General features: G+C 44.8%; 1 protein-coding gene across 3 annotated transcripts in view; it reads right to left on the reverse strand.

Annotated features, from left to right (window-relative positions):
- The window catches only part of Ttc12 (tetratricopeptide repeat domain 12), a 39,887-nt gene extending 23,632 nt beyond the window's left edge, over nucleotides 1–16,255 (reverse strand). Inside the window, exons 1-7 of one of the 3 annotated variants that reach the window (XM_087905632.1) lie at nucleotides 16,184–16,255; nucleotides 14,777–14,849; nucleotides 7,893–8,053; nucleotides 7,382–7,403; nucleotides 6,580–6,657; nucleotides 5,724–5,845; nucleotides 2,634–2,693 (exon numbers count right to left, since the gene is read on the reverse strand). In XM_087905632.1, coding sequence (XP_087761758.1) covers nucleotides 2,634–2,693; nucleotides 5,724–5,845; nucleotides 6,580–6,657; nucleotides 7,382–7,403; nucleotides 7,893–8,053; nucleotides 14,777–14,834 — 501 coding nt within the window. In that variant the 5' untranslated portion in view covers nucleotides 14,835–14,849; nucleotides 16,184–16,255. Of the gene's footprint in view, nucleotides 1–2,633; nucleotides 2,694–5,723; nucleotides 5,846–6,579; nucleotides 6,658–7,381; nucleotides 7,404–7,892; nucleotides 8,054–14,776; nucleotides 14,850–15,800; nucleotides 15,936–16,081 lie in introns of those variants that run through there. The other 2 variants (XM_087905633.1, XM_087905634.1) reach the window with 2 other exon arrangements.
- Nucleotides 16,256–16,465: the final 210 nt, after the last annotated feature.

The following is a 16,465-nucleotide window of genomic DNA, read 5'->3' on the forward strand; positions in this document are numbered from 1 at the left end:
CTGCCCCTAATTGAAAACAGCTTTGCTGCCCTTATCGTCTTTGATGAGGAACATCGGTCCTGAAATATCACTTGGTCTGGTCTCTTCCAATTTAAAAGTATCAAAAAAATGTTAAATTGGCACAAAAGTCCCCATGCTATTAATAATAGAATGCTAGTGAGATTTAATGAGTTTTAAAAAGAACAAATCTTTCCTTGGAAGTTGCGGCTTCCACAAAGAGGGAAACCACCAGTTTTCAAATTCCTTTTGTGTCGACCCAAACCTCTGCAGCTGGGAGCCTCACTGGACCTTTAACAAGACTGGCCTCTGCGCGTCAGTGAGTATTCGAGTGCCAGCTCCACCGGGCCTGCTCTGTTCTGCTGTCACCAATAAGTTAATTACGCTGAGCTTCATTCAACATTGGAGCCAGTGTGTCAGCCGGGTCAGCACTGGGTGTGCCTACCTCTTTGTCCTTGACTGACTAGAAAAGATGCTCTGGAGGGCCCTGTGAGAAGATCCCGTTCCTTTCCTTTCTCGGGAAGGAATGGGATCCACTCTCAGGGATCATGGGGTTTAGGGTTTCCTGGCAGGAGGTTTTTACAGTAGACAGTTAAGAGTACAACATACGTACAGTCAGTGTGACCCCTGGCTTTGTGATTCTGAGTAAATTGCTTAGTTCATCTCTGAGGCTTCAGTTTTTAGCCACACAAAGGTGGAAAATAATAGCACTGAACGGAATATACGCTGTGAGCCTGCAGCAATGTTTTCTGCTGTCACCATTGAAACAGCCAAGGCAAACACCCTGGGTCTCTTTTCTCCTAATGACTGGTGACAGAGAAAGAAACTGTGAGCAAACACGGTGACAGTGTGGGTGGGCACGCCTGTGCTGAGGTACGATGCTGGCATCAGCATGGGGCCGCTCTCAGGACTGAAAGACCTGCCCAGTGTGATCGAGCAGTGTTTCCCCCACCCTGTGCCTTCTGGGGGATGACACCATCAGGTCCTTCAGGTGACCTGCAGGTTCACACATGTTTTATGAACCAATGGAATCAAAGGTAATCGTCTAATTCACTCCTATTTCCCTTGCTTATACCCTCAGCAATACAAAACAAGCAAGAGGAGCCGTGGAGATGGCTCAGCAGGTAGAGGCACTTGCCACACAAGCCTGGTGACAACAGCCTAATCCCTGGAGCCCACCTAAAGGTGGAAGGATAAGACCAGCTCCAGAGACATCCTCTCACTTCTACCCATGTGCTATGACATGCACACCCACACATGTCATGCATAGACACAAACACATAGATAAAATTTTAAAGATTATCAGGAGAATATCCCCAGTATGTGGCTGTGAATGCGCACTCCTGGTTTAGGCAACAGTCATTAGGTGAGGCCAAGTGTGCTGTCCTGGGAAATTAGAGGCACAGGACACACCTGGATTATTCTCCTAGCATCTTAATCTTACCCAACTGTAAGTTGTTTAAAACAATGTGGTCCCATTACAACAAAGAGATACATTTTATGAGGTCAGCCTGATGGTCCCGGCCCATAATCTTAGGAGGCCTGCACCATCAGGGAGGCTGAGGCAGGCAGGAGGAAGGCAGGAGGCCTGCACCATCAGGGAGGCTGAGGCAGGCAGGAGGAAGGCAGGAGGCCTGCACCATCAGGGAGGCTGAGGCAGGCAGGAGGAAGGCAGGTTTAGGGCTAGACCAGTGAGAACTTGTCTCAAAATGTGAAAGTCTTGGGGGTGTGGCTAAGTGGTGGGGTTCTTACCTCATATGTGAAAAGCTTTAGGATACAGAGAGTGAGGGAGACACAGAGACAGTGGGGTAGAGAGATACGACAGAGACAGAAACAGAGACAGACAGAGAGGGAGACAGGTTCATATTTTTATGGAGTGTCACACAAAATCTGCAAGCATTTTGAATATAAAAATGCTTCTTGTTTCAGACCCTTTGTGGGCTCATGTGTACTCGTCTTTGAGAAGAATGTGGGTAATTTTTTTTTTAAAGGCCCATGTACAAAGTAAGATAGAGAAGCTTGGATTTAGGGTTATTTAAACAGTTAGTTGTCTGAAATCCTGTCCCCAACAATGAACTGTGGCATCCGAGAGCTGAGCAGTTCTTGCTTCCCTGCACCTTTGACTCTCCATGTGTATGCTCTTGGAGGCAACAGGAAACAAACAAAGAAAAATAGCAGTTGACACTTCCGATATCCCTCTACAAATAGAAGAGGGTATAATTTTCTTCCAATGATTACAGCTAAAAGGAAAAGGCCCGGACTGCTGGGGAAGATGACATTGTAGAAACCAGCTCTTGTGGCTGATCCTGGAGGAGAGGAGGTGCTGTTTCCACTACGACATGGAACAAAACATTTGGAAGCTTCAAGGATGGGCTAGTGCAGCGCGAAACTTCCCGAGACCAATGGCGGCAGCATCTCTGGAGTGCATACATGAACCAGGCGCACTACATGTATTGTTCCAACCCTTATAGCAACTCAATTCCACCCCATTTTATAGATGAGGAAACTAGGGCTCCCTTTGAAGGTCATGCCCTTCAGATGACACACATGGAGCTGCTTTCTATGCACTTCAGAATTCAGACACAGGGCCCGAGCAAGCCCAGTACTGTCACGTGGGGAGGGAAACAGTCTCTCACCTTCAGAGCCCAGTCACAATCCACGAGGGCCTTCTCATAGTCCCCAAGCTTTATATAGGCCTGAAATGACACAAATACCTGATATCAGACACAACTCTGCTTCAAGGGGTCGTTAGTTAGTACAGAAAGAACAGCTGATATCAGCAAGTAAAGAAAGAACTTACTCACAGGTAGGAGGTACAGCCTGGCACAACCAATATGGAAGTCAATGTGGAGGATCCCCTGAAATGACCCAACTATAACACTTCCAGGCACTTCCCCAATGGACTCCACACCCTGCCACAGAGATACTTGCATGCACATTTAGCAAGGAGAGGGAACCAGTCTAGATGTCTATCAACATATAGATGGGTAATAAAAATATGATACACATACATGATGGGATTTTATTCAGCTATAAAGAAACATGAAATTCGCAAGGAAATTGATAGGTCTGGGAAGTATATAAAAGGGGCAAAAAGACAAATACCAATGTTCTCTCTCAAATGTGGATCCTAGCTTTAATGTATATGTGTATATATTTGTATACATGTAAGTATGAGTGAAGGTCATGTAGCCAGGAAACCACTTTTCAAAATAATTAATATTTACTAATAGTAAAATTGGGAGAAAGAGATAAGGAATATATCCATATATATATATACATATATAAAATCTTTTTTCTTTTCTTATCAAGAAGCACTACATAGATTTTAGGTACTTTTCTTTTGGAAAGTTCCAGAAGAAACAGAAATTGTCATTCCATGTAAGAAAGGAAACCCGAGCACCAGGAGAAGTGATTCTCTAGGGTCCCATCTGCCACCAAGAAGAGAGCCAGCTCCACATCTAGGTTCACTCATGACCCAAACTTTCTCAAGGGACTGTGAGATTCTTAGCAATAAGATGAGCTATTTCCACGGAAAAGCCAATCACAGGTATAACTCTTGGGGAACCAGCGCATGCAGTCAAAGCGCGGGGCAGGCAGGTGGCAGCTGGCTCCTGGCTCTGCAGGACAGCCCCACTCCCTCTACGGTCCTGAGTCACGCTTGAAAGCCACAAGGGAGGAAGAAGTCAGCACCATTCTCCATGACAGTCGTGACCATGACTATGGCACTGTGAGTTAAGGTCCCAACAACCCTGAAGGCATCACCGTGCGCTTCAACAATTTATCTTAGGCAGCCTTTTATTTTCTCCTTCCTTCCTTCCTTCCTTCCTTCCTTCCTTCCTTCCTTCCTTCCTTCCTTCCTCTCTTCTTTCTTTCCTTTTAAGACTTGACACCCTGAGTCGTCTCCGTCCTCCTTTGCTTTCCCCCCTTTTCAGAAGAACTAGTTTTCCTAAATGGCAATTAGATTCCAGATTTATCTAGTGAACACCAGCAATCTTGATTATAACATTAGCTATAGGGGGGAAACAAAGGCAACGAAGGGGTAGGCTTCTCTTTTTTTCCTTAATAAGCAATACTCAACTCCCAGCATCCTTATTGCTTTCCAGCACTGCCTGCAAACAGCAGAGGCATTTTAAAAATAGTCAGTGGCTCAAGTGATTCCTAATACCAGGCAGCCCATCCTGGGTTTATTTGCCTCAGAAAGCACACTCTTGGAGAGGGCTGGGAGAGCTGGAAAAAATTGCCTCCCCAAAGCTTCGCAGTGCACTTCCTTGTATTTATTCACAGCCACTCTTAATGTGATTCTTATGACTAACCAAAGGGTGACTTAAAATCGAACATGGAAAAATTCAACTAATTTAGATGCATAGGGGGTGGGTGGGCAACCTGCACTAGATCCAAGTCTGAATTATGCAACATTTTTAAAGCAATTCAAACTCCATTGCTTTCTAATCACTTCAGGGTAACTAGCCTGAACGAACATCAGTAGGTAGATATTTTCCAAGACAAAATTTGGCGCCGACTAAGAAGAAAAAGTAATCACTGTATTGATTGCTTACACTTAAGTGATTCTTCTGAGTTCTTTAAATGGGACGAATGGCTCCAGTGTTATGTAAGTCATGGGATACTGGAAAACTGAGACGGAGCATTGGGGGAAATATATGGTGGATTCTGTCCTTAATAACTTCATATTTATAATCTTGTTAGGGCACTAAGACGGGCACTGCTAAGGTGCCTTCTGGCCATCTTTGTCTATGAACTTGCTTCCTTATAACAATTTTTTGCCACAAATGAGGGTCAGAAAGGACTCCTGGGCTCTAGTCAGATGCATGCAAACTGCCGAGGTAACGAGGCTGTAGTGCTCTTGGATTTGTTCGTCATTAAATCAGTGCGACTCTTCAGACTCTCCAGCCTTCAACTATCCTGCCTCTTGCTTTGAATGCTTCTCTTCCACAAAGCCCAGACAGGCATTCTCGAGTTAGGGAGATTGGAGCTGACGAGGCCTCTGCAGCTGCCTCCCTCTCTGGTAAACGACGCGGCATCAAGTCTGTCTCACAGAGGTTCTGCTGACAGGTCCTGTCTGTCATGGGATCACGTCCACGGATCTGCCATCCCAAACTTCACTGTGTCTCAAAGATGAGGTTACTCATGACGTTTTGGTTTCAAATGATAGTTATCAGCCTCCTGCCTTCATTAAGCAGCAGGTTGGAAGCATGGGATGTAGGGGGAGGGTTAGGCCTGGTGTTTTGAGAAACTGAGGTTGCTTGTGACATAAACCTGAAGGAAAGAGCTTCACCCAGTCACACAATCAAAAAGCAGGTTTGATGAAGTGAGCAGAAAACTAATGAGGAGAGCAGCCTTTGAGAGTCCACCGAAGGGGTGGCAGATTCCAAGTTCCCACAGGCTATTTCAACCTCCTAGTTTCTCCTAGTTTTACCTACATGGAATATAGGGCCTGGTCACCATGAGTGGCATGCAGGAGCCATCTTGCACAGCGGAGAACGCTGGTTATGCGCTGCTCTCCCCAGATCCGGTCACGCGGGTGACTGAAGACTGATTACGGCAAGTATTTCTGCCATGGAAACTGGCACATGCAACATAAAACCTCAAGAGCTGGTTGGTAAACACCAGCCCACCAATGACACTGCCGACCTTCGTCTCTGCTTTGACAGGCTGGGCACCTGTTCTCTGAGTCGCCACTGTGGACTCTGGTGTGGGTCACCTACCTGGGCACGGTTGGTGTACAGCTCCTTCATGTCCTTCAGCTTTCCCAAACCCTCACTGTAGCAGAGGATGGCTGTCTCATAGTCGCCCTTGACAAAGGCCTCATTCCCTTTCTCCTTCAGGGCTAGGAGAATAAAAGGCAACAGTGAGCCCTCCTCAGGTGTCACAAGGTCCTTCTAGATTGCAGATTTTCCAGTTCAGTGCATCGCCACTTAGCTTTCTCTGCAGCTATTCAAGGTCCAGTTTCTTTAAGTGTTTATTTTCCCCTTCAAGTCTATGTCGAGTTTTCCTCAGAGAAACGATATTTTTCTGAACTGAGGCTTACATCTGCTCCTCCCAATTTTATTTACTTTTGACCAAGGCAAGTGCCCCATAATCTTCGAGCAACTAGGGAATGGGCAAGGTCTGTATTACACATACCATCGGGTATTGAGGATAGCCCAGCACACACTCAGTACATTCATGTACCCAGCCTCAAAGACAGTACAGCTCTTTATCCATTTTAATTCATTTCAGATCCCCCTTCTCCTGTTTCACTTTTCTTTCTGACCATACCTTTACCCCAGGCTAGCCTGTGGAGTCTCCCTTCTTTCTGACTTCCCAAGCACCATTCAGAAATCTGATTGTCTTAGTCTACCTGGGAGTGCCCAGTGAGGCTGTAGACTGCTCACTGCATGTTGGTAAGAACAAAGGATGGACCACCAATGATTTCTGCCTGGTCAGATCCTCTGACTCTGGTCCATTGTGAACCCACCCCCCAGGGCACCCAATGTCCTCACGCATCAGCACACAGACTTTCATGGGCCCTTTCCAGCTTGAGTCATCCTAAGCTATTGAAATGTAAGGACCAGCAATTACCATTTGCTAGGACTCTGCTTTCTCGTCTTCTCTTGGCTCTTTCCTTTGCATCCTTCTCCACTGATGCCAAGAAGGCCTCTGACAGCAAAGCAGTTTACAGCATAAACAAAACAAAACAAAACAAAACAAAAACAACAACAAAAAACAAGCCAGATAATCCAATCAGTCCTTTAGTTCACAAACCAAAGGAAGCTACTGTGGGACTTTACAGTAGTACTTTTTATGCATATAAATGTAGGCAAGCACATGAATGCACATGCGTGTACATGCACACATGTATGCATGAACACATGCAAGTACACACATTTCTGAGGCAGTTAAAATGTCACTTTCTTAATTTGCCAATTAATGCTGACTTGTGTGGATTATTATGTATGATGGCTGTCTATGCTTCATATTTGAAGTATGTCTTTTAAGAGAATTTTTCCTTTGAAGGGAGACCCTTTATTGTTGTTCTATTTGGTATAATGAGCCTCAGAGCTGAGCAACATGGAAAACACCAGCATTCCCTAGGTAGTGAAGGGTAAATTGGATCATAAGGAATAACTGAATTCAGTTTACAAAATATTGGCTAGGAGAAAACAAAAACCAAACCCCAAAGTCAGGAGAGTCTCTAGATGCTGCCTCTCAGACCAGAGCACTGGAACCTCATTGATTAGTAGGGTTTTGTTCCTTGGTTGTTTGTGAGCCCAGAGGCTATAATTTAAGGGTTTGGAATTTACATTCTTAAAGCAAACAAATAACATACAAAAAACTGATCCTAAGTGAATAAAACCTACTGGAAGAGAGATGCTGCCCTTACCTGGGTTCATTTCATCTGAATTCTGCAAGACACAGGTCATCATAAAAACAAAGAAACAAAGTTTAAAACTCAGTCTCTGATAAATGTCTTTATCAGCCAAGAGAACAAAGCAACCATAAAAGAGCAGTCAGATCATTTCATTTACCCACTAATACTGATGGCTCCCAGATTTACAGAGCTTGCAACATTTATAAAGTTGGTGTTGTAACTGTGGGCATAATTCCGGGCCTGATCCTGTAGAATCAAGATGGCCCAAGTCAAGGGACCCCACCTCCCAACCTATGCCTGTGTTAAAAATATAAGTTTAGAAGTACAACATAAACACAACACTCAGTGGGTAGAGAGGTTGTGTTTTCACTAAAGGAGGAGAAGAAAGTTTAGACTTTCCATATGGAAAACAGATCTAGCAAGCCTGAAATACAACACTACTCCAGCTTCACTGGACAGTCTGAGATCACACCAGGTCTCCTGACTGAATCTACTTATAAAACTCTACAGCAGAAAGGGAAACCTCAGGTGCTCTTGGGGGACTGATCATGGTCTTGTTCAAGGCGGTCCTGCATCCGTCCTCTTCTTGCTCTCTCTCCATCAGCTGCAGCCTCTTTTCTGTCTCCAGGACAGCTTTCTGCTGTATGATGGGATCATCGGAATTCATCTCTTGAATTAAATTGGCTAGAGGAGAAATCACATGTGACTCAATCGAACAAGTTCTTCAAAGGGAAAACGACTACATCTGTTGGAAAGAATGGTGTTGAAAACTGATAAGGTCAATCTTAAGACAGGAGAAGAAGGTACTAGGAAGCCCAATGAGTGACTGGGACTAACACGAAACAAGAATGAATGACATTAGTCTTATCTGGGGTGGGGAGGAATAAATGGCAAGATAATTTAATGCTGGGCTTCACGAAATAGTTTTAAAATCACTGCTCAACACAGTAGTAATTTATGGATCATTTATTAGGAGTTGTGTATTTTGATGAATATTAGAGAAAATGATGAATAAAAAAATATGCCTTTGTTTGGTTTGAAAAGCTTGTGATCTTGCGTGGGAGACAAACATAATAGAAGCAGTTTTGAGATTCACAAGACAACAGCCTTCAACTGCCTCCCTGCCTCTCTTCACTGCACGGTCTACCCAGACTGGCATCCACAGACTGCCAGTCAGAGGGATTACTCTCCTCTGCCCTCCTGTCCCACCTCCAAGCTCATCTCGCTCCAACTTCAGATCGATCTAACTATCCATATCTAGCAGCCTTGACTAGAGATGCTGAATACTGATGGAGAAAGATGGGTAAATTCCCTGGGGAATCTGGTCCCAGTTTGACTGGACCATCAGCAACCCTCACACTTGCAACAATCCTATCATGTCACCCTAGGGTAGGTAGTCTATTATTCTCTCAAAGAGTTTCAAGTTTGGGGCAATTTAAATCTGATCATTCCAAACAGAGAACATGACTTATTAATTCAAAGTAGAAAGAATGACATCAGGGATGAGCTCTTTGAAGGTCATGTTGCTAAACGCACACAGCTGCGCACATCTGCATCCATCTTTGGTTCTCTCCACAGAGGGATGCTCTCTCTCTTGTACGAGGTTTGAGCTTCTGCTTGTGCAAGGGGGTTGGAAAACGAATTCTACTCTAGAAGCGAAGAAAGTCACTTGTGGCCAGTTTTGCTATCTATCTGAACATGCTTGACACACGGTTTTGTAAAATGTAAATTAGTGTGTAGCCTACAATTTATTTGTAATATGCTTAAATGATTCTGCATGGTACCTCTGTTTCTAGGTAGTGTGGACACCATGAGTCAAAGGTAATCCAGTTTAGTATTGATAGATATCCATGGGGATTATTTTTTATGTTTCAGACAGTAGATAAATGCTGGGTTGAATGTCTGGATGTGCATGCTGTATATTCTTCAGGATATGACTGTGTCAAGTTTCACAGTTATAAGTAGTTTAGAGTCTCTAGACTGGCCAAATGGCTAAGTAGATAAAGGTGCCTGCTGCCAAGGCTGACGACCTCAATTCCATCTCCAAGATCCACAGGGTAAAAGGAAGGAACTGACTTGCCCCCTTCCACATGGACCGTTGGGCCAATTTGTTGAATTTGAACACAGACCACTTTGGGGATTTTGATTTAAACTAATGGTGCAAAAGAATTTGGGGACAAATGTTGTCTTTGCCAAATGATACCTGAGGAAAAAAATACATGTCTTTTTATACACAGATGTTCTCTTATGTCTTTTAAACCAAGCCCCATACTTCACCTCAATTCAGTTAGCTTCTCCCTGACATCCTTCCTCAGGTCTTGGATCTCATCAAGGGCAGCAGGTTGTGGCCATTGTTTCCTTAGATTTTTTTTTTTTTAGGGGTGTGACTGTCTGTCAAGCCTTCCATGTTTTTGAAGACTTCTACAAGTTTTATTTGTTGGTCTTAACATTTATATAATGGTTATGCTTGCATGGCGGGGGGGGGATGAGGTAGGTGAATGTGCAGGTTCCACAGAGGTCAAAGGATGGTGGGAGTTGGTCCTCTCCTCCCACCAGGTGGGTTCTGAGGCCAGAATTCTGGGAATCAGACAGTCCATCACCTATGCAGCAAGCACCTTCCCCACTGAGTCATCTCTTCACTTCCCTTGAACAGTTTCCAAAGGTACCAGGGCAATTGTTTTGCAGTGTCTTTCTATTTGGGTTTATTTGGTGTGTTTCTCAGGATAGAACAACTTAGACTATAGGATTGGGGAGGAAGACAACAGCAGAGCATTTCAGGGTACAAGACATCACTATGATTTATCATGATGGGAACTGTGACAATTTGTGGAAGGTTATGTCTGCAAGTTTCTATCTACTTTTGAATTACTTTCCACACCGCAGGCTTTGCAACAAGCCTTAATGAATCTCTCATTTAACGAGAGGAGAGGTATGCTCCGGCTCCCTGAAGGAAACACAAGTTATCACGAATTCTCCTGGGTGGGAGAATTGTTTGATTCATTTACCTACTTACTTATCCAGTCTCATTCATGTCAGTGTGAATTCAGGGATATTCATTTTCTACTTTGGATTATAACGTAAACCTATGTTGTTTATTCTGTTGCTCATATTGTCCCCATTCTCCCCCACCGGGAGCTCTTTCAATTAAATTTTTATAATTTTCTCCACGAAGATCTTAAATATATTTTGACAGTTTTATTTCCATATTGAAATGCAGCATTCCTGAGGCCAAAATGCAGAAATCTCATTTCAAGGTATGAATACAAAGGAAATAAACTCAATCTATGCGGAGTTCTTAGCACTGCCATACTCATTAGTGTTATTCCTGATAGAAACACATAGGATCACTCGGGGACTAGACAGGAAAATGGTGCCTGCGCTCCAGTTCCCAGAAGCAGGGTAAAATGGTCGTCACAAGAGGTTGTTTGGGGGCTGGAGAACAAAGAGGACAAGGCAGGCTGTAGCCAAACAGGAGGAATACACGCTTCCGTCGTACTACCCAGAGCGGTGAACTACAGTGAAAGTCAAGTGCTGTACACGTGGTAACAGCTAGGAGGGTAGACCTTTAATGTACTCACCAAAAGAGGTGTCAAGAATGTGCTTTGACAGGTTAATTTTATTGGCTTAATTTGTTCATAATATATACAAACTATTACATCCATCATAAATATGTAAAATTTAGTTAAATAAGACTTAGGAAGACGTTTGTTTTAAAGTCCATTAATGTCTGCCATTAATGTTTGGCATCTACCTTCTTTGCATAATATTTGCTTGGTAAATATATCTATATTTTTAAGCACTCCATCTACCCCTGCCTTGTAGCTATGTCTCTCTATGCTCAAGCCTAAAGGCTACTGCACACTGAATATCTTCTTTAGGATGTCTGACTCATCAAATTTGACACACCCATCTTTCTTCTATATCAGCTCTGCCTCAAATCAAATGCCCCAGCTCAGTAAATCACTGACCTCCTACCTGTCACTCCGCTCTCAGGACATATTCATGAGTTCTCGTTCTCTCTCAGCCCTCACAGTCAAGAACACTAAAGCTCACCAAGAATATCGTCTAAGTGTGTTTCTATTAAGTTCTCTCTCTGTTCCCACTGCCTCAACTCTGAGGCCAGATGATGGCTTCTACCCCCTGCGAGACTTGGGGAAAACCTCTTGGCTGGAGCCTCAGCACCCTATTTCCCCACTCCACATTACATACCCAGCACAAGAGTTCTCTAAGACACGAAGGTTCCAGTTTTAAGGATTCTCCTCAAGGGGCCTCTGGAGTATTGTTCTTGGTAAACGTGAGCTCTTGGCTGCAACTTCCTCAGCTGCCATCTTTGGTCCTCTCCCCCTCGCCCCACCCCATGGACCCTTCTCTCTTTGTTGATGTCTCTGCACCCCTTCAGGCCTTTTCAGTCCTTCTGCTTCTAGGAAGCACCATGCTGTCTCCTTAGCACCCAGATTTGCCATCTCCTCACTTCCCAACTAGAACATTCCTTCCCATCTGTCACAAGGGTCAACTCCTGCTGACCCTTTAGATTTATCTACGTGTCACTTCTTGAGAGAAAATTTGACAGTTGCTACAGTTAGGATGTATATACTCTGTCCTATCTGATCTATGCTGACGCCCTACACCTCATTATGACCGACCATATTTGGTCTTTAAGTGATATCATAAGAGTTGGGCTCCAATCCAATATGATGGGTGTCTTAATAAGAATATGTTCTTACTAATATTGGTCTTTGTGAAGAGTCACACTGAGCTGTGCTCTGCTTCAGGGTTATCTTTAGGAGTCAACACTTTAGGCAAAGGCATCAAGAATACAATCAAGAACTGCAGAACTGCCCCCTTTGATAGCTGCTCCCCCAACTGGAACCAGACTCAGAACTCTTTGGACTTTTGTGACTGGGAGAAGACTATGACTGAGAAAAGGGGTGATGGCGCCGTTCCTGAGCAGTGCCTGCATGAGTCAAGCCCTGCTCCATCCATATCCTGGTTCTCAACCTGGGACAATGGCCAAGCAGAAGGTACCTTTCCTAGGAAGACCTGATGTGTCTCTGACCCCCTCTCTTTGGCTCTCCCTGGGTAGTAAAGGCGGATTTAGGTACATACATGATGGTTCTTACTCACTGGAAAAGGAAAAAGAAACCCCCCAAGAAGGTATACAGGAAAGGCTAGAGAGAGAGCTTCACTGGGAAAGTGCTTGCCAACACACAAATCTGAGGATCTGAGCTTGATCCTCAATGCCCTTGTAAAGAGCTGGATGTGGCAGTCCATCTGTAATTCCAGTGCATGAGAGACAGACATAGGCAGGTCCCTGGGGCTTGTTGGTTAGGGACTGTAGCCTAACTGGTGAGCCTCAGGTCCCCGTGAGAAATCCTATCTAAAAGAGAAAAATAAAGTAGATACATGTGTTTTCCTACTCATGAACACAATCACACACCTGCATATAAACACACACACACACACACACACACACACACACACACACACACACATAACATGTGCTGTAAATATACAAAGAAAAGTGGCCTTCTACAAAGTCAAATACAGAGGTCTAAGGAAAAACCAATCCTGTCAACCCTTTGTTCTTACAGCCAAGTTTCAAGAACAGTGATAAAATAAATTTCCCCTGTTTAATTCACCTAGCCTCTGGTACTCTCTGATAACAGGCCTATCCAACAACTGCCTTTTCTTCTGCACTTTTCAACTCTCTCTTCCTTCCACACACCACCCTGAAATTATTTGTTTAATATCTGCATTCCCATTAAACTATGCATGTCATTAAAAAGTAAGTCTTTTACTGCATTGTATACTACTCAGGAATAACACACAGCAGGAGCCTGAGGAATGGATGCATAGAATCTATATGCATCTAGCCATTTAAATTTAGTTAAAAATGCAATAGGATTAGCAATGTGGTCACCTTCTCATGGCTCAGTGTGTCCAACAGTTACCACAGTGACTATTCGGATCATTGTGGAAAATTCAATTGCATGATGCTAATATAAAAAGATACCTGGGTAAACTGAGAATGAACAAAGACTAGACAGGGGGGAAAAAAGATGGGGAAATGACAAAATCCAAGTGCAGAGATGAAATGCCAGAGTATGGGGAGCACACCATAAGGAGCTTATTGCTGCTCAAGTGTGAGGTGAGAGAGATGAGAGGGTTCACAGACAAGGTCACGTGAGGACTTAGTCCCGATGAGAGCTCCTGATTTATTGCGACTGAGAACACAAGCAGAGAAGTGTCTGGCCAGATCTGCAGTTTAGATACATTACTCTGTGGGGAGTATAGGCCTGACGGCAGGAACAAAGATTAGAGGTTGTTAAGAGTCTGTAGAGAGGAACCAGAACAAAGGGTGGCTCAGACTAGATGGACAGGGGGTGGGGCAGGGGAGCCCAACCCGAAGTCTGATTGGATAGAGCGTGGTAAAGGAGGGAGGAGTCCCACTGGCTTGTAGATTTGGGGATGACAGTGCCACCAACTGAGAGCAGAAGCAGACAACAGAGAGGGAAGTTTGATTTAGGAAGGGGAAAGGAGAGAAAGTAAGAGATAATGACTCAATTCTGGGCGCATTAAGATGGAAGCAATTGTGATTTAGAGTCCACTTGGCAATTAGCCATAGAGCCTGAGGCTCTGAAAGAAAGACAGAGAGGCAAACAGGTGGGTTTGCATGAAGAGATGGGTGAGCAGTGTGCCAAGGCCACAAAGGCATTCAGGAGGGAGTGGAGGAGAGGCCGGTGAAGAACGCAAAGAACACACAAGTGTGCATCCACACGAGGTTACCCCATTTCTAAATCTGGCTCTTCTTAGCCTCAACAAGCTCTGTAAAGTCTGGGAAGGGGTGGACTGGTTTGGAATCTCTTCCATGTCCTGTATGGGTTCAGAGTATATTCTCTGAAGATTATATATATATATATCTCCTACCTGCTCAAGCTCGGGAAGGGTGTTCTAGGCCAGAGGGAGAGAGAAAATGAAACTCATAAGCCATGTAATTGGTGGATCTGGAAGGAAAGCCACACTCTTGCCCCCTGCCTAGAACAAGAGGGATCCAAATGATCACACAGACTCTCCAGTGATCCCAGAGCAAACATCTAGACTCCCTGGCAACATGGAAACACCAGTTCTTGTTGAACGGAAAGGTACATGGAAAAGTGCTGTCAGCCTGAATTTCAGAGAGACTGAAACAGCTTCTATGATACCAATTAACAGGCTGAAAATACTGCCCCAAGGCCGTAAGTGAATTCTCAATAGCCTTTCTGTTTAATTTCAATTACACTTTTTTTTTTTTGAAGAGAGAGTCATAAACCTGTCAGACAAGCCAGGAGCTAACTTAGAGTGATCATTTTCTCCTTACCATTCCACCTTCTCAAAGCAGAACTCAGTCTATGATTTACAGCTACTTACTGATTTCATCCACATTTTCCAGAAATCTCTGCAAGTCTCTCTCTTGATCATCAGCCATTGCAGACACAAATCTCTAAGGAAGGCAGTATAAATTATGAAATTAATAATAAAACACTAAACAGAACCGTCGGGCTTATTATCTGTCTAAGACTAAGAGCCAAGTGATTATTATTAAGGCAGATTTGTGTTTATAAATGTCATGAATAACAGCAGAGAAAGCCATTTTTCTCTGGCTGCTGTTTAAGGCCAAGGGACACTCATTACTTGTGACAATACTTCCGGAGGGCTGCCAGCCCTGCCTCTGCTGGGGAAATTGCTCTGCAATAATTCCTCCAAAGGCAACATCGACCACTGTAATTTAGGAATCGGAGGCAAAGGAAGCTGGGAGAACAGCCGATGGACTACCAGGGCTAGAGGAGGAGGGTAATGTCCAACTTTGGCCATGAAGGACACGCCTAGTCAGAAGCTAGGACCAGGTAGTGCATCAGGTAAGTAGAGAGGGGACTATCTGCATATACATGTCCACGCTTGCTTAAAACCTATGGCCCCGGCTTGTTTCTGAGGATGAAGGGAAGGCACAAATTGTCAAAAGGTGTCAAAGTCCACCAGGGCCCGCTTTCCAATACCTCCACCCCCACCCCATCCCCACCAAAGTACATAGGCTTTATTACACTTGGTTTTGAATATGAAGACTACATGATAAACTTAGTGGTACTCAAAGGTTTACCCACACAGCTAAAGATCACCTGAAGCTTGTAAAACATAGATTTCCCGAGCTTTGGCTCACACAGGAGTTGCTCCCCAAGGATGCACCTTTTAAATACACTACGCTGTGACATATACGACAACTATGAATTAGAACTCTGTCACGGACAATTACGCAGTTTCTCTGTGCATGTTATGGAAAACAAAATGCGAACCCAGAGGACACCACGGGGTTGACTTCAGCAACGGGGACTTGATGGGTTATTAGTGAGGCTTTCTTATCTAGGAAACAGCCTTGCACAAGGCTCAAACAGCTAACCTTCCCTGGAAACCCGTCCAAGGGTACGAGGCTAGCACCGGCCAGGCGCTTCACAGAGACAGTCAGTCTTTCCAGAGCGGTTAACCAAAGTCAGAGGAGTCCACAGCAGCATAGAGCCACAGTTCCGGGGCAGGGCACAGAGGAGGACTTACACCCGCGCCCCGCCCCTCCGTCCTGCACACCCCACTGGAGGGCGGGGATAGCTGCAATGTTGCTTAGCAACCGCTTCCCAGCGACCCGGCCTTGTACCCTCAGTGTTGGTCCCAGGCTGCAGCTGGTACCTGCCCATCCTCAGGGTCCCAAGCCAGTAGCCTCTGTTCAACTCTAAGGCCAGGTCAGGAGCAGTCCCAGGGTAGACCCCAGGGCCACCCAGTTGAACTGACCTGCAGCGCCCAAGATCGGACAGGAAGTGGAAGTGGAGAGCAAACTGTGACTGGCCTCTGCGAGGGGAGAGGCGGGGCCTGGGAGGGGCGGGGCTTCTTGTGACTCCGAACTCGCTGCCCAATTCGCACCTGGGACGTCCCACCCAGAACCAGAAATCTAAGTAGCTAAACGCTGGTCTCTAAAGCCCTTTCACTTTTGAGGAGCGCGAGGTTTCATTCCCAGTTGGTTTCATATCTTTCGCCCACAAAGTCAAAGTTTCCATTCGGCGTACTTCTGTGTGA

The sequence above is a fragment of the Myodes glareolus genome, chromosome 4 (genome assembly GCF_982192425.1).
Source record: "Myodes glareolus chromosome 4, mMyoGla1.1, whole genome shotgun sequence".
Classification (NCBI taxonomy): domain Eukaryota; kingdom Metazoa; phylum Chordata; class Mammalia; order Rodentia; family Cricetidae; genus Myodes; species Myodes glareolus.